Source organism: Larus michahellis, chromosome 13 (genome assembly GCF_964199755.1).
Source record: "Larus michahellis chromosome 13, bLarMic1.1, whole genome shotgun sequence".
Taxonomy (NCBI): domain Eukaryota; kingdom Metazoa; phylum Chordata; class Aves; order Charadriiformes; family Laridae; genus Larus; species Larus michahellis.
The window spans coordinates 16,212,367-16,234,646 of NC_133908.1; the positions used below are offsets into that span (position 1 = coordinate 16,212,367).

The 22,280-nt window shown below is 60.3% G+C and overlaps 1 protein-coding gene across 1 annotated transcript; it reads right to left on the bottom strand.

Annotated features, from left to right (window-relative positions):
* Window positions 1–99: 99 nt before the first annotated feature.
* Window positions 100–11,956, bottom strand: TBX1 (T-box transcription factor 1). The gene is made up of 8 exons (XM_074606021.1): window positions 11,737–11,956; window positions 10,117–10,522; window positions 6,741–6,842; window positions 5,289–5,460; window positions 4,913–5,068; window positions 3,562–3,629; window positions 3,251–3,351; window positions 100–2,611 (listed from the first exon to the last, which is right to left on the bottom strand). Exons 1-8 carry the CDS (start codon window positions 11,918–11,920, stop codon window positions 2,196–2,198), a joined length of 1,605 nt encoding a protein of 534 aa, XP_074462122.1. The 5' UTR covers window positions 11,921–11,956; the 3' UTR covers window positions 100–2,195.
* Window positions 11,957–22,280: the final 10,324 nt, after the last annotated feature.

Genomic DNA, 22,280 nt, shown 5'->3' on the forward strand with positions numbered 1-22,280 from the left:
ATTTAAGTGACCTCGTTTTGTAGGGGAGGCTTAGACTTCAGAGCAGACAAACTGACAAATACACACAAGTAATCAAACAAGAAATGACAGAAAGAAAGAAGAGGAAAAATATTTATAAATGTCACTGTCCAATGTCTTTTCAGTTTAAATGAAATAAGATTATCTACATATATCTACAAATATCTACACGTATCTACACTGTTTCCAGGTATGATTCTTTGGTTGTCTTCACTTTTTTCCTACACTGCAACTATCAAGGAAAAAAAAAAAAGTCTGTATAACCTTTGAAAGAAATAATAAATATAACAACTTCATTAAACGTTTGACCAAAGCTTTGGCACTAACCAGTTTACAGATAACAAATCATACTGAAAACTCTGAAATAACAGCGGCAAAGCAACAGAGCACATCCGAGAGCCATTACCCACTGACTAATAATAAACACAAGGCTATTTTACATCAACCTTTCTGAGGACATTAATTATGGTTCAGTCAGACACTAAGAATCTCACAATTCACTGCAAATGTCAAATAAAATACATATTTCTCGCACAAGTCTTTTTCATGGATCCAGATATATTTTTTATAACAGAAAAAAAATTACATAAAATATTCATGTTAGCCTGTATCCCTTCTTAAACCCTTCCAAAACATTTTGGAAGCCCAAAGCCCGCTACCAGAGACACAATAAACATTGCTATTAACACTGCCACCTGCACAAGGGAAAGATTATGTTTTTAAAGTTTTGTAGTGAAAATGCACAAACATGGATGAATAGAGGACTTAAAAAAAATAAAAATAACCCCTTTCTTTTCATAGAGTCACATGGAAGAATCAGGAAAGTGTTCATAATACTGTATACCAGCGCAGCTGAGGAGCTGTTCAATACCTTCTCTGAACACAAAGGGACTGCCTTTCGGTGAGCATCTGACAAAAAACACAAGCCAACTATTCAAAACACTTCACTGGAGAAACTGTGATGAACGGGCCCATCTTTTGAACAATAAGGAAAGCCTACTTGAAGGAAGATGTTAAAAGAAAAAAAGAAAAGAGTACTTACCAGCTTTAAGAGGGAAGATGCAGCAAGCAGGTAGGTGCAGAATAGGTGCTTTGGGACTACTGCAGTTTGGGTCAGCCAAATATAAGGGGTGAGGCATTCTGGGAAAAAACCCTGAAGTTCCTCTAAAAGGCACCTCTCAACAGCAGAGCATCAAGAGCTCAGGGAAGGGTGCTAGAAGGCAGCACTGTGAGGCTGCCTGGGCAGCAGCCAGTTTACAAACTATTGCTGAGAATACACAGCCTAAACTCTGCGGGTACTCCCCCCACCCCCAGGGTGGTTTTTAAACCTCAGTATCCATTGTTGTGAAAACAAGACGCTGTACATGGCTGTGTTCTTGGCCATGGGCTCTTCTCAACAGCTCAAATGCTGTTGTGGTTAAGCTGCCTCAATGAACCCTAAAACTGAGGAGCAGATCAGGTCTGGGGGAGAAGGGGACAATTAGTTCTGACAGTGAAGATTCAAAGTGTTCCCTTAAGCTAAACTCTGCTTCCATTTGACAGTCTCCTCAAAGAACCACCTGAGCCAACTGTGAAGGAGGCCGAGTGTCCCCGAGGTAAGAGAGAGACTTACATGTGCATAATTACACTCCATCCCCGGGCCTGGTGGAGCTCACGGCCAGCCCCACCACCCTCCCTGCTCGGTGCTAACGTTACCCATCCTGCTGGGATGGGAAACACCCGTGCCAGCGACAAAACCAGCGGCAAAAATCACCAAGTCTCCATCAGGAAAGCCGGCAGGAGCGAGAAGGGGGAAAGTCACCTCACGGCGGCTGCTCCCCCGTCCTCCCACCACTTCCTAGCGGCCTGATAGCCCTCGGTGCCCGGCACGCTCGAGGGAACCTGCACGGATGGAGGCGCGGGGGCAAGGAGAAGGGAGATCACGGCATATGGCTTCATTTATCAAAGTGCAGCTGCGGGTCACACCGCCGTGGGCAGCACCCGGCGACCCGGGCCCCCACCGCCACCGCCCTCACGGCGGGTGGGGAGCGTGAAGGGGGCGCCCGGCTTCCTGCGATTGGGCTCTCCGGCTGTCGATCAGTCACGCTGGCCTATCAGCTCACTCGTAAGGCGGGAAGAGAGGGAAAGGCGGGAAGGGGGCAGGGCGGTCCTCGCGCCGCGGCGGCTCGGCGGGGCCGTTACCGGGGCCCGTAGTCGTAGTTGGCGGGCGGCCCGGCCGGCGAGTACATGTTGGCGGCCGCCGCGTTCACGTGGTGGTGATGGTGGTGGTGGTGGTAGCCGTGCCCGCGGATGCCGGGGAGGGGGTACGGGGTGGGCCGGCTCTTCGCCCCCAGGTAGTGGTCGTAGGCGGCGGCCGCCGCCGGCGGGTACTTGTAGGGGTGGTGGTGGAGCGGCTCCGAGGCGGCGGGCTCCAGGCGCAGTTCGTGGTGGGGCGGGCTGGGCCGGCCGCCGCCCAGGGGCAGGAGGCCGCCGCCGCCACCCGGCAGCGCGGGGCTGAGCACCCGGGAGAGGAGCTGCTGGTGCGCGGCCTCGGCCGGCAGCGGCGGCCCCCCCGCTGCCTCCCGCTCCGGCTCCCGGCGGCCCTCGGCGGCATCTGCGGGGGCACAAGCGTCACGGGGGGCGGCCGGGCGCGGGGACGCGGCGGCGAACGCGGGGTGCGCGGCGGGGCCCGGGGGTGGCTGACAAGCGGAGCCGAGCCGGCAGGCTGGCACTCGCCCTGGGCCGCGGCCATTGTGCAACGCCAGACACAGAATTCCCTTCACTTCGCAGGCCCGGAGCGGCTGGAAGGCCCGGGGTTGTCTCTGCGTAACGGCACGGGGGCCGGTGGCAGAGGTGCCGCTGGGCCTGCCTGCGGCTCCCGAAGGGCAGCGGGCGGGCCCGAGGCGCTGCCCAGACGCATTAGAAGGGCAGCGGGCGGAGGAGCCTGCGGCCTCGCTGCATCCCTGCCTGGGAGCCCGAACTTGCTGCCCAAAGTCGAACGGGACCCTAAAGGGCAGTGTTTTTAAAGCAACAGAGTTGCTTAAGCACAGCAGCAGTGAGCATTTTAGACCCCCAAAAAATTAATTAGGCTATGAAGGTGGCTATTTTTGTTTAAAAAAGAAGTGGTAGCACAAAGCTCATTGGCAATGGAGCCATGCCTGCTGCAGCCCGTGCACCAGCGTGCGCCCCAGCACTGGCCCTGCAGCCCAGCAGCTCCAGGGTGCCAGGCTGCCCCAGCTGCTGCAGCTCTCACCTTTCTCTGTGCCGTTCTGGTGGGCTGGGGAAGAGACTGGATTCCGGGATCTGGCGAAAGCGCTCATGAGAGGAAGGGCCCCTGGCCTGTGATTCCTGGGCCTGGAAGAAGGGGACAAGTGTTATGGAGCCGATGGTCCAACAGAATGACCACTTGGAGCATTGCTGCTATGAGCTGCAGCTGGCAAACAGGGCCCGAGGCAACCCCCCCAAACTCCATGCAAGCCTTGCACAAATGTAAACTGGGCAGGTGCGTGCAAAACTGGGGGTGAGAGTGGGGTGTAGTTGTAGTCAATAAAGACACAGCCTTACCAGTCCTCAGGGTCGCAGTCTCTGAATCCCTTGGCAAAAGGGTTGCTGGCGATCTTCAGCTGTGTGATCTGTAAGGAGAAGTGGGGAAATGTCTCAAAGTGGCATACACGGGGCTCCCTGCTCAGACAGCGAGTGTGTCCCTGAGAAGGCTTTGGGAGTCGGCAGTGCCTGGTGTAATGGAGAGGACCCAGGTGGCCGGTGGAGCCACAGAGCACAAACATGTGCTTTCCCTCTATTAGAAAATGCAGGCTAGTATGCTACCTAATATGAGTTCAAGGCAAAGGGTGAGGCAGCCCCAGTCGGCTGCAAAAGCTGTGTAAATGCACTTGTAAGAAAATGCCACATTATATGGGTCACCACCGGAGCAGCTAAGACAAATCACTGGATAAATCATACTTATGTATTTATTTAATTCGCCGGGGAGAAGGCAGGACATTTTCTATATTTAAGCAAATCCACGGATAAAGTATGTGATTGTGAGTTTCCGGAATGGGTTGAAAAACAAACTTTAAGCCCCTCAGTGACAATTCCAGCCTTAGAGGTCAAACTGATAGAAAGCAGGAGAGAAGGAGCAGCTGTCCGGAGCCATCAGGCAAATGCCAGCCGGGGAGGGACTCCGGAGCCCCTTAAAGGCACAGCCTTGCTCCGGTCCCGCCACCTCTCCGGGGCGGCATCCCGGGGAGCGGGGGGGGACGGGGGGAACACCCGGGTCGATGTGCTCGGAGCCGCTGCGGAGGGTGTCCCGGCCGGCGGCCCGGGGAGAGCCCCGGCCCGGAGCGGGGCGGTCCCAGCCGCCGTGGAGAGCCCCGGGATGAAATCGTATTTGCACTCGCGGCTGGGATTCCTGCTCTTTACATTACACCGATGCGATTTAAAGAAGCAATTGGATTAACCGCTGCCCAGAAAGCCGCATCAGATTAGGGAGGGCGGGTTGTTTTGTTTCGTTTTGTTCCGTTTTTTAGCATATAATTGTGTTCTGGGGAGGAACAGACCGCCGCGAGCTTAGAGAAGTAAAATCGCAGATTTATCCAAACAAATTGTGAGTGACATTTCGCAGCGGGAAGCCTGTCGTTTCCCCAACTAGCCCGGGGCTCGGGTTTACACAGGTAATGAGGTCCCCTCGGGCGGGGGAAGCCGGCGGTGGGGCTGGAGCTCAGGCGCTTCCCCGGCGCGGCTCCGGCGATCGGGTTCCCTGCGCCGCCCCGAATGGCTTTAGCAGATGGGGAGGAGGAGGCGGCAGAACCCCCGGACACCCCCGCCGGACACCCGCGGCCCGGCCTCCAGCCCGTGGTACCTCCGAGGCGACCCCCACCCCCCTGTTTCGTTGCCCCGGGCCCCGCCGCCGCCTCACCCGGTGGTTCTGGTAGGCGGTCACGGCTGTGAAGCGCGTCTCCTCGAAGACGAAGGTTTTGAAGTTCTCCTCCGCGTATTTCTCGCTGTCTTTCCGGGGGTCCACGTAGACCACGTGAAACCGCGGCTGGTATCTGTGCATGGAGTTCAAAATGATCTGAATGATAAAACGAGCAAGGAGACAATAACTGATCCAGGCGGAGCATCGACAGAGGAGAACGCAGCCCCCGGCCCTGCCGGCTCCCCTGCCCCCGTCGGGGGCAGCCGTGGGGCTGGGGCCGGGGGGGGAACGGCGGGGGCACCCCGGGAATCATGGCGTGGGGAGCTCCCCCCGCGGTGCGGCCACGTGTTTGACACCTTCCCCCGGGAACACTTACATGCCCGTTGTCATCCAGCAAATTGTTGGTGAGTTTGAGCTTATCGAAGGAAACGATCTGCTTCATCCACTGCGCCCCTTTGGCCGGGGAGTCCGGGTGGTAGTGCACCCTCCCGGGGGTGGCGGGGTCGGCTTTGCCGGCCACCAGCCAGGAGGAGCTGTGGAAGGCGTACCTGCCGGGAGGGGAAGGCAGCCTCAGCCGCAGCCCGCGGGGCTCCCGCCGCCGCAGCACCCCGTGTCCCCGCAGGGTCCGGCCCGGCGAGGGGGAAGCGCCGCCTCCCCCATCGCCCCCGCTTCCCACGGAAAGGAGAGGAACGAGCTCTTCTCCACTGCCAGGCTCGTTGCGAGGGAAAAATAATATTTTATCAGGTCGCCGATGGAACTGGCGGGAGAGAAATCTGCAGGACAGAGGCAATTTATAGCTACCTGCGCAGATTTGGGAGAGGAGCCACAAAAGCTCCCTCTTCCTCTAAAAAAAAAAAAAAAAAAAAAGGTGAAAGGGAGCCCTCTATACAGTAATGTTCTGGCTTTAAGTGAAGAGTGGAAATTTATGTGTAGATTAATAGCAGGTCCAGAGTTTAGCAGCCTTGTTTCATTCTTTCAAAGTACATATTCAACAGTAACATTTAAAACAGAGAAACCAATCTTCTATATATACGTGTTTACTTTAAAAGCCAGTGTTTGCACAGGGGGAATTAGACACCATTGGACTCGAGCAGAAACATTACTTTTTAAAGATATACTCAATTGGATGTTATATATCCCACTTCCCTTGACAAGCAAACATTTCTAGGACGCCCTGAGAATTTGGATATCTGTCTAAATATTTATATATCGGACCCTGCGATTCCTACACGGGCTGCCTGCTCGGCGTCCTGATCTGAAGCTAAATACATAATGCGCCTTTCACTGTCTTTAAATTAAAGGAGTTGCAAACCAGTCCGCGCCGCTGCCTTGCGAGTCGCTCGTTTCCAGGGCCTTCCTCCGCTGCCGCTGGGAACAAGGGCAGGGGATTGTGGCCGGTGCCTTTCCAGAGCACAAACCCCACTCTCTTCGCCCGAGCGCCCGGGACCCGCCGGGAGGCTGCCCCCGCCGAGCGGCTACGGCACTCGGGGAGCACCGGGTGAACGGGCGTTTGCCGGGGGGAGACGGGGAGCAGCGGGGCGGAGAGAGCTTTTCCGGGCAGGACAAGGCAGCTCCTGCCCTGCCGCCCCGCGGAAGCCTGCGCTGCTGCGCGCCCCGCGGGCCCCGGGCGCTGGGCGAAAGCCATGGGGGGCCCTGCGGGTCCGCGCCCCGCGCTGCTCCCGGTGTGAAACGGACCCCAGGACAGCCGCATCCCTCCTCTCCTCCTCGTCTCGCACCGACACGTGTCGGGCCCAGGCACGCGTCCCCGAGCCCCGGGAGGCGGCGACCCACCAGCTCCTGCAGCGCCGAGCCCGCGGGTGTTACTTGCCGGTATCGCTTGTCGTCCACGGGGACGAAATCCATGAGGAGCATGTAGTCAGCCATGGGGTCCATCCCGAATATCTTCACCTGGAAGGTGGGGAACATGCGCCTGGCACAGAGGGGAGAGAAGAGAGCTGAGCTGAGGGGCAGCGGGGACTCCCGGGGGCCGGCGCGGGTGGCCAGGGGTGCTCAGGGCCGGATGCGGGAGTCCCGCAGCTTTCCCGGCGCTTCCCCTCCAGCAGCCCCGGCGTACGCCCGGTCGCGATGTCAGCTCCCCTCGCAGGAAACACCGGAACGTGAGGAAAAGGCAGGTGCGGCCGGGCAGCCTCGGGGAGAGGGACGGACAGGAGCTGCGGTGTCCCCCGGCAGCATCCCGAAGGACGAGCCGGGGCAGCGCGGGGCGACCCTACCTCTCCCGCCCCCGAAATGCCCCACTGCGGCAGGACGCAGGGACCAGGGCGGGGGGGAACAAGCGCCGCCACTTCCCCCTTTGCCATGGGGAGACACGAGTGAAAACAATTTCTTCCCCACAGTTTCCCTGTCTTTCCAGCTGATTTGATTTGAGGCAGATGCAAGGCGTTACCCTCCCTCTAGACACAGAGGCAGAGCCCCGGGAGGCTCAGGCAGTCCGGGGGGGCACGTCTGAGCCCTTCTGAGGACGTCCCCAGGGAACCAAGCGATTTCCATTTCTGCAGCTTCTGCCTCCCTAAATTTGAGTCCGCCTTAAAACAGCGGTTACAGCAGCAGTGTGGTCCCTGGGGCCAGCGGGAGACCTCCCGCAGCCCGGAGGCGCAAATGCACCCCCCGCGGCGGGCAAGGACTAGAGGACAACTGGGATCTCCCAGCGAGAGCCCTCCTGCCTCTGCTTCGTTGCCAGAGTCCGATCGGGCTCCCGGTCCCCGCAGCTTTGCGGCCCGAGAGTAGCGCGGGAAGGAGACCGGGGCTCCCGGGGCTGTCCCCGCTGCTCTGCTCCGCGCAGACCCCCAGGGACCACAGGCTAAGCCGGGGGCGCGGGTCCCACGCTCTGGGGGGACACGATTCCCTCGAGGGGCTGTGGGGCAAATGCGATCAGGGGTGGCCTAAGGGAAGGGGCCGGGGCGCCCGCCCCGTCCGTCCCTCCCTCCCTCTGCACACACCGGGGACAGGGCCCAGCCCGCGGCTCCACGGCGGGACACGCCGGTGATGCGCCCTCGCGTCGGGGCTCGTTACGGCTTTGCTTTTGTTTGATGTATTTTTTTTCCGCCGAGTAGGAAACCAAGCGAGCGACAGCGGGCGGCGTTTCGGGGAAGGGGTTTGCAGCCGTTGAAAAACCAAACTCCCAGCGCCCGCAGAAAAAACAACGTGATCAAACCCGGACATCGAGAGCCCTCCCCGGCTCATTCTCAGGGCGCACGGCCGGACCTGCTGTGCCTCTTCCCGGGGCTTTTTTGGTTGTGTGCCGCTACTCTCCGCCGAGGAAAGGCTGCCCTGCCTTCACCGCGGCCAGCGCCATGGGGCAGCGGGGCTCTGGCCCCGCGGCTCCTTCCAGTCCGGGCCCGGCGCTGCCGGGCAGCATCAGGATCGGGCGGCTGCGCCTCCCTCTCTGTAACGCTGTAGCAAACTCTGGAGGACGTTTCCAATCGCTCCCTCTGCTATTATTATTTTTAAACGTGTAAAAGCCCCCATTAGCTCCAGTTCCGGTGTTTCTTGTTTTAAAACTTAGTTTTAAAACAAACAACCCGAGATGATAAGACCCACCTAGACAAACAGCTGGGCCAGCCCAGAGGCGCTGGGAGAGAACAGGCTTCGCAGCGCCTTCCCTGAGTCTTTTCCTGCTGGTTTTACCCCATTTTTTCCTGTTTTTACCCGCCGTCTGGAGATTTATCGATGTCATAAAATAAACGAAGATGAGGGGAGGAAAAGCCCCTGATTCAAATCGAGTTGGTTCGTTTCCGAACCCTTTCTGAGTCGGGTATTTGCAATCCTTTCACTGTCTTGGGAGAGCGAAGAAAGCCAGAGCGAAGAGCTCCTGTTTGCAGAGAGCCTCCGCCTGGAGCCCGAACGACCTTTTCCGCTAAGGGAAGCAGCGCCGAGCCCGGCGCCGGGCGCAGGGGCCGCGGCCGGAGACACCGGGCTGCGCGACCCGGCACCGGGGCGGGCGTCGTCTGCGGGAAATCACGCCCGGGGTCCCGCCGCGAGCGCCGGACCCTCCGCCGGCTGCTTTTCCACCGGGCACCGTGGTGATTTTTTAAATTTTAGTAAACTGCTAATTTAAAAAAAAAATACAACTGTGTGTATGAAATTTTTTTTTTTTTTTTTTTTGCACCTTCGGGACCCTCAAAAGCGCTGTCGGGAGAGCGGGAGCGCATTGTGCCGGGCCCTTTCGGAGCGGAGCCCGCCCGGCCGCGCTGCGCCCTTCTCCCCCGGCGGCGGGGGCTGCGGCGGTGCCCGGGGTCCAGCCGCCGCCGCGCCTTCCCCGGGGCTAACTGAGAGCGAGCACCGGGGCATTGGTTAAATTGTTTGTTTTTCTTTCCTCCCCCCCGCCGGATCGCTTTAAATCAAGGGAAGAGGCCGGAGGCCGAGCAATGCCCTCGCCCCCCCGAAAGCAGCGTTTGCCCGGAGCCCGCCCGAGCCGCCACGGCGCTTCCCGGCCATCGCAATTAAATGTAGTAATTAACAACCGTAATTGGGGCTCCTCTTCTCCCTACATGTTTTGCTCGTTTCTAACGCGGCCGCATCCGCCGCCTCTTTTGTTCCGCGGCCGGGCGCGGGGTCCCGCCGAGCCGCAGCAGGGCCGAGGGGAGCCGGGCTCGGCCGCGCTCGTTACTCGATAGTCGGGAAACGCGTCAGTCCCGGAGGACGTTTCAAGGTGCGGAATTAGGGTCTGTTTGCGTCCCCGCCGGAAGGAAAAGATCTGCCCGTGCTAAAAAATTATTTCGTTTCAGGTATTGCACGGGGTTGTTTGTTAGCTTTTTCTTCCGCCCCCCGCTCCGTGCCGTTGCTGTCCGCCCCGGGGGCACCGTGTCCTCCGCAAACACGGATCCGAGTCCCGTGCGGGGTAACCGAAAGCCGAAGGCGCCCAGCGGAGCTCGGCGCCCGTTTCAGCGGGAGCGAAACCCGGCGGCGGAGCGGCTCCCCCGGGCCGCCCTGCCCGCCCCCCCCTGCACGCCTTCGCCCCCAGCCCGCAGGAGCTCCGCGTTCTTCCCCGCAGCGCCCGAGGCCTTCGGGCCGCAAGAGCTCGCAGGTTTCCCCCCCGGAGAAGCGCTAGGATCAAATGACGGCAACGGCCGGGCCGGGCCGCTCCGCCGCTCGCCCTTGGCCAGCCTCGATTTTCTCCCAAACCGCCTCCGGCCGGGCCCTCCCGCCCCGGCTTGCCCGGGGCCGTTCGGGGGCTCCGCACTGACCTGCCGGCCTTGGTGACGATCATCTCGGTGCCCAGCTGGTTGAACTCGTCCCACAGCGCCTTCATCTCCAGCTGGACGCTCACGTTGGCCACCTTGGGGTTCTTCTTCACCGGCGCCTTGGCCGCGGCGGCCGCCCCCGCCGAGCAGCCCGAGACGGCGGCCGGCCCCGCCGCGGCTCCCCCGGCGCCCTCGGGCGGCTCGGGGCCGGGGGGCGGCGGGTTGGCCCCGGCCGCCGCCCCGCCGAAGGGGTAGCCGTGCTGGGGCTGGGGCGGCGGGTGCGGGTGCTGCTGAGCCGTGCAGGGCTCGTAGTGCGGCGGCTCATGCTGTCCGTACGGGTCCCCCGGGGAGGGGGAGAGGTGGTACCCCCCGGAGGCGTTCAGGCTGCTCAGGCTGTTGGCCGTGAAAGCTGCAACATCGCAAAAATGGGACAGCTGGGTGAGCCAGGGGCTGGAGATAGCTGAAATCATTCCAAAAACAGGCGGTCAGGACTCCGCTCCGGCTCCCGCTTTCCCCCCCAGCTCCGCGCCGCTCCGCGCCGCTCCGCGGGGTGCCCTCCGCCTCTCTGCCCCGCGCCCAGCCCCGCGGGGCGCCTCCCCCTTTCCGCTTTGCTTGGCCCCAGCCCCGCTCCCCCCGGGGCAGGCGGGGAGCTCGCTGCTCCCGCTGCCTGCCTGCCTCGGCTCTTTTTTTTTCCTTTTTCTTTTTTTCTTCTTCTTCTTCTTTTTTTTTTTTTTTTTTTTTTTTTTTCCTTTGCAAACCCGAGAGATCTGCCAAGAGCCGCGGCGGTGCAGAGCCCGTGCTATCTCTGCAGAAGGCCTCCCTCGCCGCACACGATTTAGGACAAAGCAAACTCCCCCTCCAAAAAAAAAGGAAAAAAAAAAGAAAAAAAAAAAGAAAAAAAAAAGAGGAGGGGAAAACTCAAAGAAAGAATCCGGTTCTTATTTCCGTGTAGCTACGGTGCTGCAGGTAACGTCCCCCGCTCTGGGGCCGCGGCTGACAGGGGAAAGCGGATCTGGTTTGGCAATTCCCCCCTTCTTTCCATCCCCGGGCGAGAGAGGGGACACGGACGGGACAAAAGCAAAGCTCCGGGACCGCGTCAGGGAGCGCCGGGACGGCGGCGGCCGCGCAGCCGAACCCGAGCGGGCCCTGCGGCGCACGGCAGGCCGCTGCGGGGAACGGACGGCTCCTTCGGATCCCCGACGATGCTGACAGGCTCCTCGAGGTCCTGAGGGTCTCTTGAGTTATTTCCGCCGCGGCCCCCAGGCCGGACAGGGGCTGCAAAGCCGGCGGGAGCCGACCCGCGGCCCGCCGCTGCCCCAGGAACGGCCGGCGCCGCCGGAGGATGCTCCAGCACCTCCGAGGGGACGCGGGGCCAAGCGGCGGAGCCGTTGGAAGCCGCCACCGGGGCACGGGCAGAGCCTTATTCTCCAAGGAAGGGCTGCGGGGGCCCGGGCGTGCCGGGAGGGGCACGGCAAAGCCCCTTCAGAGCGGCCCCGCGGGCGGGCTGCGCTCACCGAGCTGCCCCCGGCCCTGCCGCTGGTCCGGGACACGTGAAAACCCTCCGAGAGGCGGTGGCCGGGGGTCGGGCCCCCGCGGCCCCGCGGGGCCGAGCGCGGCGCTCACCTTCCATGTCCCTGGTGACGGTGCTGAAGTGCATCTTCTGCGGGTGGCAGCCGGGGCGGGCGGGCGCACGGCCGCGCTCCTCCAGCGCTCCCCTCCCTGCTTGCTCGGCGGCGGCGGCGACTGAAATCAGAGAGGCGATACTGAAAGCATTTGCCTTGGGAGACAGAGGGCTGTTTTCGTCCATAGGGGAGACACCAATGCAGGAGCAGCAGCCGCGGCAGCCTCCCACCACGAGCCCCCCCTCCCACCCCCTCACTCCCCTCCTTTCTACCGCACCATCCAGGGAGGTGCGAGCGGGACCCCCCTCCTTCCAGACGGGGCGGGGGGGGGAGGGAAGCTTAAAAAAAACCCCAAAACAACAGAAAACAACCCAAACCCTGGCCTTCTCCCCCCCGGGAAGGGCGTTAGGGAGCAAGAAACTTCCCCGGGGCCTTTTGCAGCCAGCTCCGAGCACCGCAACGGCCGGATCGAGCCTTGTCAGCGAGAGGGGACCGGGGCGGGGGGGGAATAAATAAATAACCCCACAAATTTCTTCCCTGGGGTCTCAGTTTCTCTCCCCCCAGTTTCGTTCCCTGCGATTTATTAATTTATTTTCTCCCTTCCCTTCCCCCCGGCCACCAGCTCCTGCTTCTGCCCCCCCGTCCCCTCCTTTTCTCCTGCACGTAGGGAAAGTGGCTCCCTTATAGGCGCTTTCCCCCATTCAGTGGCTGGGAGGCGTCACATGGAAGCCGGGGGTGTTTGCCTGCAGAAGCGGCGGCGGCGGCGGCGAAAGCGAAGTGAAACTCCTGCCGAGACGGTGTCAAAGGGCTGGGGAGGCCCTTCCCCGCCTCCCGGGCACGGCGAGCGGCCGGCGGGGAGGGATGGGATGTGCTGCGGGGCGGGCGGAGGGGCCGGCGGTGTCAATCACGGCGCCGGGAGCCGGCCGACGGGAAGGGAAGAGCCGAGCCCAGCCGAGCCGAGCCCGGCGTCGCGCTGCGGATGTCCGGCACCGAGAGGCAGGATCGCTGCCTTCCTCCAGCCCGCGTCCACCGCGGGCTGCCCCGGCCCGGCCGCGGGGCGTCGGCGGCAGGCGGGGGCCGGCACGTCGGGGTGCGCTGCGGGCGCAGGTACCGCCGGCCGCCTCGCCGGAGCTGGATGGGACCCTCCTAGCCCCCGGCCACCAAACCCCCAAAGCACCCGCCGGCGTTCGAACGATTTCCTTCGCAGAAAAAAGCGGAGAAAACGGAAAACCACCGGCGAGGCGCGAGCGAGCCCTTGCCCGGCCCGGCGTCAGAGCCCGCTCCATCGGCAGCACCTGCATGGTCCGCCTGGCGCCGGGGAGGGCCGCCCCGGTTTCCCTCCCTGCCCCGGCGAGCGTCAGGCGCTACTCACCGCCCGGCACCGGCCCCTCGGAGCGCCGCTGTTTCCCCCGGGCCCTTTCTCCGCATCGGCGCGGGGCGAGGCGGCGCGCCCGCCCCACGGGGCCCGGCCCGGCCCCGGCCCCGGTCCCAGCCCCGGTGCCGGTGCCTCCGGGAGGGTGGCCGCAGCGAGGTCCCGGGGGGAATGCCCCGACGGGGCGGGCGGAGCCGTGGGGCGCGCCGGTGGCTACCGCCGAGCCGGGGGTTGCATAACCCGAGCGATGCGCGGAGAGTCGGAGTGAGCAAGCGGGTTATATATAGCTGCCCCGTCTGTAGCCTGCGGGGCTTGATTCTTCTGTTGAAATATTATCTTTGGATGTGGTAAAAATATTTGCAGAGAAAAATCTAGACGACTCTTACATATTTGAGCATATGTTCCTGCAGCTAACGGCATAAGGGCAGAGCGTGACACGATCGGTGTTTAGTTTCTTCGCTGCTCCTGGCAGCGCGGTTGCCGGCCGGGACAGTGTCTACCCCGAGCTCGGGGACACGCCACGGGCAAGGGTGTCCCGGTGTTGACCCGCGCTGCTCACCTGGCGGCAATACAAGGAGGAGGGGAAGGGATTTCGTTAGGGCATCTCGGGGAGATATCGGAGGAAAGCGAGGAATCGCAAGTGCGAGCTGCAAACCGCCTCCGGGAGCTCGGACGCGGGGCGCCAGCCCCTTCCCCGAGGTGTGCCCGGCTCTGGGAAGCCTCTGCCCCAGGAGGAAAGAAAATATTCCCTCCTGGAAACCGAGAAAAGCCCCGAATGCAGCGCCCCAGCAGAGTCGGGGCGCTCGGGGTTGCTGCCCGTGCCTTGCTTGCCCGCACCGTTTCCCAGGTTTATGCCCTTCTCCTTCCCTGTTCCCTAGGTAAAGCCCCAGCTGGAAGGTCCACATCCCCGAGAGGGACCCCGCCGCCCCGCTCCCCACACCGCGCAGGCCGCGCCGGGCTCCCGCAGGCGTGAGCGGAGCCGGACGGAGCTGAGCCGCAACCAGCCCCGGCTCCCCTGCGTTGGGGGACCCCTCAGCGGCAGAGCAAAGCCGAGGGAGCGGGCGGCACGGCGCGGTGGGATCGTCCCCTCTCCTGCACCCCCAAAAGGGCCTAACCCAGAGGCCGCGCTCGCCCAGCCCCGCGGGCCGCTGCCCCCTTCCCCGTGCGCTCCGCATCGGCGGAGCGCTGCACAGCGCATCCAGCCTGCCCGAGGGGGCTGCTAACGCGCCGTTAGCGATACTACTCTGCCCCCGGCTCCGCACTCGTCGGGGCGGGAATGGATGGAGCCCGGAGGATGTCGGAAGGGCACCAGGGAGAGGGCGAGGGGGGTTTCTCTGCTGCCCCCGGCTCACAGATGGGAGGGGAAGTCGGGGCTTCCCCGCCGTCTCTCCTCCGGGTACGGCTCCGCACTGCGGAAACGCCGCGGGCCCGACGGGGAAGAAGGGCAGGATCCCCCCATCCTCTGCCGACACACATCTGCTTCTCTCCGAAACGCTCGGGCCCCGGCGGTGCAAAAGCCCGTGGCGGCACCGAGGAAAGCAACGCGTTGCAACGACTCCTCGGTCCCCCCTTGACGGCAGCCCCCAGGCCCCGGGCCCGAGCATTGCTGCCCCCCACCCAACCCCTCCCCACAAGATAATCTCCCCGCAGCAGGTATCCGCTGCCGCCCCCCGCCCCCTTCAGTTTGGGCCCCACACCCCGCAATTCCCCAGACCTTTCAGGCGAGGCGGGGGCGGACACCGCGGGCTGCCGCCTTCGTCTTCCCTCGCAGGGGTCTCCCCACCGGCACCGCTCCCCACGGGCCAGGCCAGGTGCCCCCGGAGGCGGACACCCCCGCTCCGCTCCAGCGCCGGGGCCGTGCTCACACCGAGCCACGGCCCTTTTGATGCGGAGGTGCCCGGGTTCCCACGACGGGCTCTCCCCGCGCCCCCGGGGCCCGGCGGGGACACAGCCCCGCCGCCTTCCTTCCCTCCGTCCGCCCTTCGCACTCACCCCTCCGTCCGCATCTCTCCTCCCGTCCCTCCCGCGATCCCTCCTTTCTGCCCGCTCCCCCGGCCCTTGCCCGGCCCCGCCGTCCCTCCCGCCCCCCAACCCCTGCGCCCCGACGGGCCCCCGGCGAGCCCGGGCTGCGGGGGTGGGGGGGGCCGCAGACTCTGCGGGGGAGCCGGGGGCGGCCCCGCACGGCCCTGCTCGGGCTTGGCACGGCGGCGCCGGGGGGACAGGGGCAGCAAGCCGGGGCCGGGACCGCGCAGGGCCGGCACCGCGCTCCGCGCCCAGCTCCGCACATGCTGATTTCTCCGCACGCTTCCCAGACGAAGAGCCCTGCGGCGGGGCGCCCCGAGCAGGCTCCCACGGCCGAGCCCGGGGGGGGCGAACCCCGCGGCCCCCGCGCTTGCCCGCCCGCCGCGGCGATGGAAAGAGCAGTGCGGGACAGGCCGGCGCTGCCGGTAGCGGTGCTGCTGGAGGAACAGGGATAATTCGTGGCGGTTCGGCTAACGGGAACCGCGGACTCGTTGTAAGGGGGGAAATAAAAATGAGACCGGGGAGATCTCGGCAGGTGAAAAAAGCCTGAGGCTCCCGCTGGTCCCGGGAAAAACGGGAATTTTCTGGCGTTTAATTTGAGACCGTTATCGATGAGTACTGTTATTACAGTTACAGTCATCCTCGTTATTACTCCGACTACGGCGACTATTAGTATTATTTTGCAACTGACATTTGAACTATGGGAACCAAAATTAACCAATCTGTCTAACAACTCCAAAAATCAAATGTGTTACCCACTACGAAAGACAGTGAGAAAGAGAGAAAGTAGGGCAAGAGAAAGAAAGAAAGAAAGAAAGAAAGAAAGAAAGAAAGAAAGAAAGAAAGAAAGAAAGAAAGAAAGAAAGAAAGAAAGAAAGAAAGGAAGGAAGGAAGGAAGGAAGGAAGGAAGGAAGGAAAATAAGAAGGAAAAGCGAAGAAACAGAAAAATAGAAAGAAGGAAAGATAAGAAGGAAAGGCAAAGAAACATTAGAAAAATAGAAAAATAGAAAGAAAGAAAGATAAGAAGGAAAAGCAAAGAAACATTAGAAAAAAGAAAGAAAGAAAGAATGAAAGAAAGGAAAATAAGAAGGAAAAGCAAAGAAACATTAGAAAAATAGAAAAGAGAAAGAAAGAAAGAAAGAAAGAAAGAAAGAAAGAAAGAAAGAAAGAAAGAAAGAAAGAAAGAAAGAAAGAAAGAAAGAAAGAAAGAAAGAGGGAAAGGAAAGGAAAGGAAAGGAAAGGAAAGGAAAGGAAAGGAAAGGAAAGGAAAGGAAAGGAAAGGAAAGGAAAGGAAAGGAAAGGAAAGGAAAGGAAAGGAAAGGAAAGGAAAGGAAAGGAAAGGAAAGGAAAAAGAAAGAAAGAAGAAACAGAGAGACAGAGCGAGTCATCGGAAAGACGGCCAGGCCGATGAGGACAGACGAAGACAAGGCAAGGCAAGGCGAGCCCGAGCCGGAGCCGCTTTGCCCACCCGCTTTCCCGCTGCCGGAGCGGCTTGTGCTGGGGGTGCTGAGCTGGGCCCCCGGCTCGGTGGCAGCGGCCGTTCCCGCGCGGCGCCCCGCGGGGTCCCCGGCCGCTCGTCGGGGCTCGCTGCCCCGCTGCAGCTCGCTTCTTTCCCCGGGGCGCCCCGACGCCGCTCGCCCCCGTTGCGCGGCCTCCAGAGTCCCCGCGGCCGCCCCGAGCGGCTCCCCTCCGGTCCCGGACGCCCGAGCGGCGGCAGCGGGCGGCACTGCCCCGGCCCGGTGCTGAGCGGGGAGCTGAGCCGCCCCGTCCCGTCCCGCGGCAGCGCGGCAGGTGCGCGGCCCCGCGGCTCGTCCCCCTGCGGCCGCGGCCACGGCGGCGGCGGGGCGGCCGGGACCGGGCACCTGAGGCCGCGCCGGGAGCCGCTCCTGCCCGGACCGCCGCCGCCGGCGTCCCCGGCTCCGCACCCCAACCGCGCTGTGCTCCGCCGGAGGGAGTCGGGGCTGGGGAAGGAGGGAATGGAAGGAGAGGGAAGAGCGGAGCGGAGGGAAGGGAAGGGCTAAAGAGAGAGGGAGACAAAGAATAAAAGAGAAAGAAAGAATGAACGAATGAAATAAAAAGAAGGGAGATAAACACCTGAGGAAGAAAACATCTAATAACAAATAATTGTTATAACCAGTACAATCCTCAGAACAACAGTTGTTTTCTTGCCAATAGCCAGTGACACGCCTGGGAAAGCTGGGGCTTGCGGGGCTCCACGAGCTGCCTGACCCTGCAGCTGTATGTGGGGCTCCGTGGGGGCCAGGGGAGCGGGGCTGGGCTCCTGCATCCCCCGCACCCCCTGCACTCCCCACTGGCTCCCGCATGCCAGCCTTGGCTCCACATTATTTGCCATGGGGATTTCAGGTTATTTTTATGGGGTCACTTGCCTGCAGATCCCAATGTAAAGATCACGCATGGGGAAATTCTCAGAAATAAAACTGTCAGCCACTCCCCCCAGGCACACAGCCGGCAGGATTTCTCCCTTTCTCCCTCTTTTTTCCTTTTCCTTTTTTTTCTCCCCCCCTCCCCGCCCCAGCACGCTGACAACGGCTCATGCTTCTCCAGTGAGATATCCATGCTCTCCTGCAGTGCAGCTGCCCTGTGTGGCCCACGGTTTGAGGCTGTGGAGTTTTTGGGACCCCCGCCCAGCCCCGGCGCGCAGAGCTCCCTTGGGAGCTCCGGGGTGGCCTGGGCAAGGGGGCCTGGCAGTTGGGGTCATTGCCTGGGGCTCCCCCAGGAGCCCAGCCCAGCTCCTCTGGTTTACAGTGCACCAGGAGCTGCCTCTAAAACCAGTCGACTCTCTGTCACTCCTGTCGTCATTAATGTTCATTAATGCTGTCAAAAAGCTCTGTACGGGGGTACTGCTCTGCTGCCTGGGGCTGACACATATGTCTGCCGCTTATTGCGAATTTGTGCCTGTCCCCTCTGGCCTGGCCCTTTCCCCACTCGCACACCGGCCCTGGCGAGGAGGGAGAAGCTCCTGCCCGACTGCCTGCGCTCCCCACGCCCACAGGGAAACGGAGCTGCAGCTACAGAGGAATGAGGCGCTTTTAGTTTGAAAGAAGGACACCCGCCACCCCCCAGTATCGAGGTGCCAAAACCGGCTCCGTTGACCTGTGTTTCTTTATTGCAGCACAAGTTTGGGAAGAGCAGCGAGGAGCCCCACAGAGCGCAGGAGGCCACTGCCACTGCACCGCATCCGAAGGGAAAGCTGCTGCCTCGCTGCTCCTTGCTAGACCCTCTCTGTGGAGCGAGAGTCGTTCTCAAGCCACCCACTTGCAACCGAGTCGCTAGAGGGAAGGGGAAGCATTTCTCTGTGACTTGGTTGGGGTTGTTGCACCAAAGGTTTATATTCACTCAGTCCCGCAGCAGCATCCTGTGCAGACATTTATTTTGGCTAAAGCCAGCCTGGTTCTCGTTTGGATGCAGTCACTGAGGCCTGACCCACATAGGCGCCTTGTGCGGGTGGAGCGGCCGCAGCTGTGCCAGTTGGCTGTGGGGGGGGGACACTTCCATGCAGGGGGGCCGAGATGGTGCCACCCCGCATGGGGCTGCCGTTAAATGGGCACAGTCCTCGCGTGGCGGGGCATTATGGAGCCCAGTCACTGTCAGGAGATGAAGTGTCCCCCAAAGCTCTCTGCCCGCACTTGCTGTAGACGTCCTGTAAGGATTTTTTTCCTTGCAAAGGCTTTTTCCCTTTTCTGTTAGGTCCGTAAAATACCCCTGACATTCCTTGTTGTTCCACCTTGTCCCCTGTCACAGCAAAGAACAGCTCAATTTCAGTTGTTCTGGAGCTCATATGTTTTCATGGGGATTTGGTGTGGCAGATGATGTTATATATTAATCACTAACACAACACACTATCTTAACACAAACAAATGAACACAAACAATAAACCACAGGGCTCGGCATGCTAATGGGAGGCTGTACAATCTACAGAGCTCCCACTGGGATAAATCCTCTCCCTTATTGACGAGTATTTCATTGGACACATTGCAAACTTAACCTAAGCACCATAAGGAACGGATGCTTCAGCCGACGTCAGCTGCTTCTTCAAATCCAATCCAGCACAAAAACTGACTAACTCCATCCCAGAGATTTTTCCTCTTGCGTCAGTGCTGGAGCTGTACCCTCTGGAACGTGTCCAGCTGAGAGGCACTGGGCTCTGCACTGTCACCGAGGGCAGCTCGCGCGTATCAAAGACATTCAGGAGATTGCAGTCTCTGGGAGCACAGAGCAGACCTGAAGACGAGCCCAGGACCCTTCCTGAAGCCCATGTTTGTCTGCAAAGAAGCAGTGTTACTTCTGCCAGCCTGCTCCACTCCTTTCTCTTCTCCCTTCTCTCCTTCTCCTTCTCCTTCTCCTTCTCCTTCTCCTTCTCCTTCTCCTTCTCCTTCTCCTTCTCCTCTATCTCACTTTACCCACTTGTTCTTGGTGGATTTTGTGACCTGTGGGTTGTTCTCAGCTCCATTTGCATTTTCCTCGTGCCCTGGGGGACACCTCGCCCTTTTCTGAGTGTTGTGGTGGGACAGGAGCAGTGGTCCCTTCTGCCTGCCTGCAGACCCGCCCCAATATTACTGACAGCATATCACTCTCCCTAGGCACAAGTAATTTGAGGATTTCAGGGCATTGCTCTGGCTCCTGCTTCCACTAGCCCATCAACCCAGCAGACACCTTGCTGCGGGTGCTGGGGCCAGGCTGCCGGAGCAGCAGCCACTGCGGTCAGGGCCTGCGGGGCACAGAGACCGGCTGGGTGAGGTGCCCTGCACCCTGCGCGCTCCTGCCCGCAGAGTCCTGACCAGAGCCCTGGCACCCCTTAACTGGCATCTCACGGAAAGGAAGGGGCAGGGACTTCACCAGACGCCTGGAAGCCCCTACAATAGGCTTTGTAATCCCTGAGCAAGCCCTGCTAAAGGCAATGGTGTGTTACCAAGCTAACTAAGCATAGCGAAGCAGAGAAGAGGAGAGCAAGGCTCAGTGCTCCCACTCCTGCCTCTGTGATGCCTCAAACAAGTTCAACACGGGGCGCCCAGTGTTGCTTGGCACATTTAAATCCCTTTGCGAGTTGCATCTCAATGTCCTTCTGTGCAAGCAACAGTGATGATGTTTAGTCACCTTGGGAAAGCTGTTTGGCATTGAAAGGGATCCAGGATAATCCTGGTTTAGGTTTTTGTATAATTTATTCATTGTATTTTTAGGTTTTGTTATATAAAATAGCATTGCACCATTTCTAGCTCTTCTCTGATGACATCTCAGTTAGCTCATGTTCTTCCTACTCATTAATTCCATTTCCCCCTTTTTAGTTGAAATGCCAGCTTGGAACTGGTCAGGAATCCACATTCCCATGGATTTTTTAAGTTTCTTCTGATTCTCTAAAGAATATTTTTAATGGGAAAGGGTGATCGAATCTAACCTGTTCTCACACACGAGGATGATGCATGAGGAACATCCTCGTTCTTGTCCTACTGGGCTCAGACAGGGGGTTTGGAAAAGAGCTGTGAAGGAGCAGTCAGACTGCCCAGAGATGAGAAGCAGCACAGCTGATTCCTTCCTCCGGGCTTTTGCTGGAGAAAACCTGGCCCCGGTGAAGCCAGCAGCGGGACCCCTGTCATCTGAGGAAGACGCACACGTAAGGGCGCCCATAACACACCCGGGGCCAAACTGTGCTGGCCGCTAGCTCTGCGGGGGCCCTGGCTGCCACTGGCCTTGGAGGTGGGGGCTCTCCTCCGCTGCCACAGACGGCTCGCTGCGGTTGGCAGGCGATTCCCATGGGCCATGGCCTGGGAAACACCGCCATCCTCACAAATAGCACGAACTGACTGGCACAGAGGGGTGGTTCAGTTTCGAGAACCGTCGATGCAGTGGCTGATCTCTTCCTTGCCAGCGCAAGCCGGCTCACGCCTTCCTCTGCGGAATTAGCACAAGGACAGATTAAAGAAAGCCAATTTCCTTTCTCATCAAATCAATTCCTTCTGGGGCAAACAAAGCCACGAGCGCAGTGCTCTTGTCCTCCCGTGATCTTGTGGTTTGCTCTGGCTGGAAGAGGCGGCTTTGGAAAACCCGAGCCCATTTCCTGCTCTGCGTGCTGCAGTGTATATCCTCGCCTCAGCCCTGGAAATGCTTTGATGGATATTATTAGGCCCGGAAAGCATTTGGAGCTCCTTTCTTCCGTACGAGCCGACCAAACTGCTACGGGATGAAAGAGGGGCAAATTGGAAGGGTCTGTGGATGCTGCGGGCAGGCTGCCTGGCTGAGGGAGCCCAAGCCGCACTGCTGCCTGCAACGGGGAGCACAGCACCGCAGCCGCCAGGCCAGGGTGGCTGCCAGGCCCTGGGGAGGGGGGACTTCTCTTTCATGCCCTCCTGCCAAGAGGTAGAGCCGTGGTGGGGCTGGCCACTGCCAAGATCCCCGCTCCGCTCATCTTGGGGGTGCTGCTGGGGCTCACTGGATCCCTGGCTGCCTTGCAGGCTCCTGGCCATGCCCGTGTCCCAGTGCAAGGGAGTGAAAAATGAACAGTGATTTTTCTCTGGCTGTCACCCGTGTGCCTTGATACTGGGACTGAGAGAAACCATTTCACCCCCTGGTTTTCACCACCGCACTGTTACAGCACTATTCTGCCCTATAACTGGTTTTACCCAGCAACTTTGAGATATCCTAGCAAAGGCTGTGGGCACAGGGATGGATTTCCCAGGTGAAGCCGGAGTCTCAGAGGGAAAAGGCTGTGCTGTTTTGTCCTCAGGATGTTTGCCCCTGGGTTTGCTTGTCCACCAAGGCAGCTCCTGTCGGCCTGCTCTCAGCCTCTGCTCTCAGTGGTGCTGGGCAGGCAGGGAAGGTGAGGCTGGAGAGTCAAAGCCACCAAACCAATGCCAGCGAAGCCTGAGCCCTCCCGGCTGCACCCAGCCACAGGCAAGGCACCTTGGCCCCTTCTTAAATCCACATGCCGGGTCCAGCAGATTCCATCACCTTCCCCAACCCACCCTCATCAAATTCTACGAGTGAGAGGAACCAACCTTTTAGTCCTCTCACATTGGCCATTGCGCACCCCGGGTCTGCGTGTCCCATCCTTGCTCAGCCCTCCAGCCGTCAGGAGCGGGACTCTCTCACCATTTTCAATGGGAAAGTGGCTGAAAAGCAAAGCCAAGCAAAACCTT

Bases quoted from the DNA above. Each gene is read 5' to 3' on its own strand.
- TBX1 (XM_074606021.1), bottom strand. From the start codon at position 11,920: ATGGACGAAAACAGCCCTCTGTCTCCCAAGGCAAATGCTTTCAGTATC. The intron at 10,523-11,736 runs GTGAGCGCCGCG...GCGATGTTGCAG, and splicing joins CGTCACCAGGGACATGGAAG to CTTTCACGGCCAACAGCCTG. The intron at 5,461-6,740 runs GCAAGTAACACC...CCCTCCCGGCAG, and splicing joins GTGGACGACAAGCGATACCG to GTACGCCTTCCACAGCTCCT.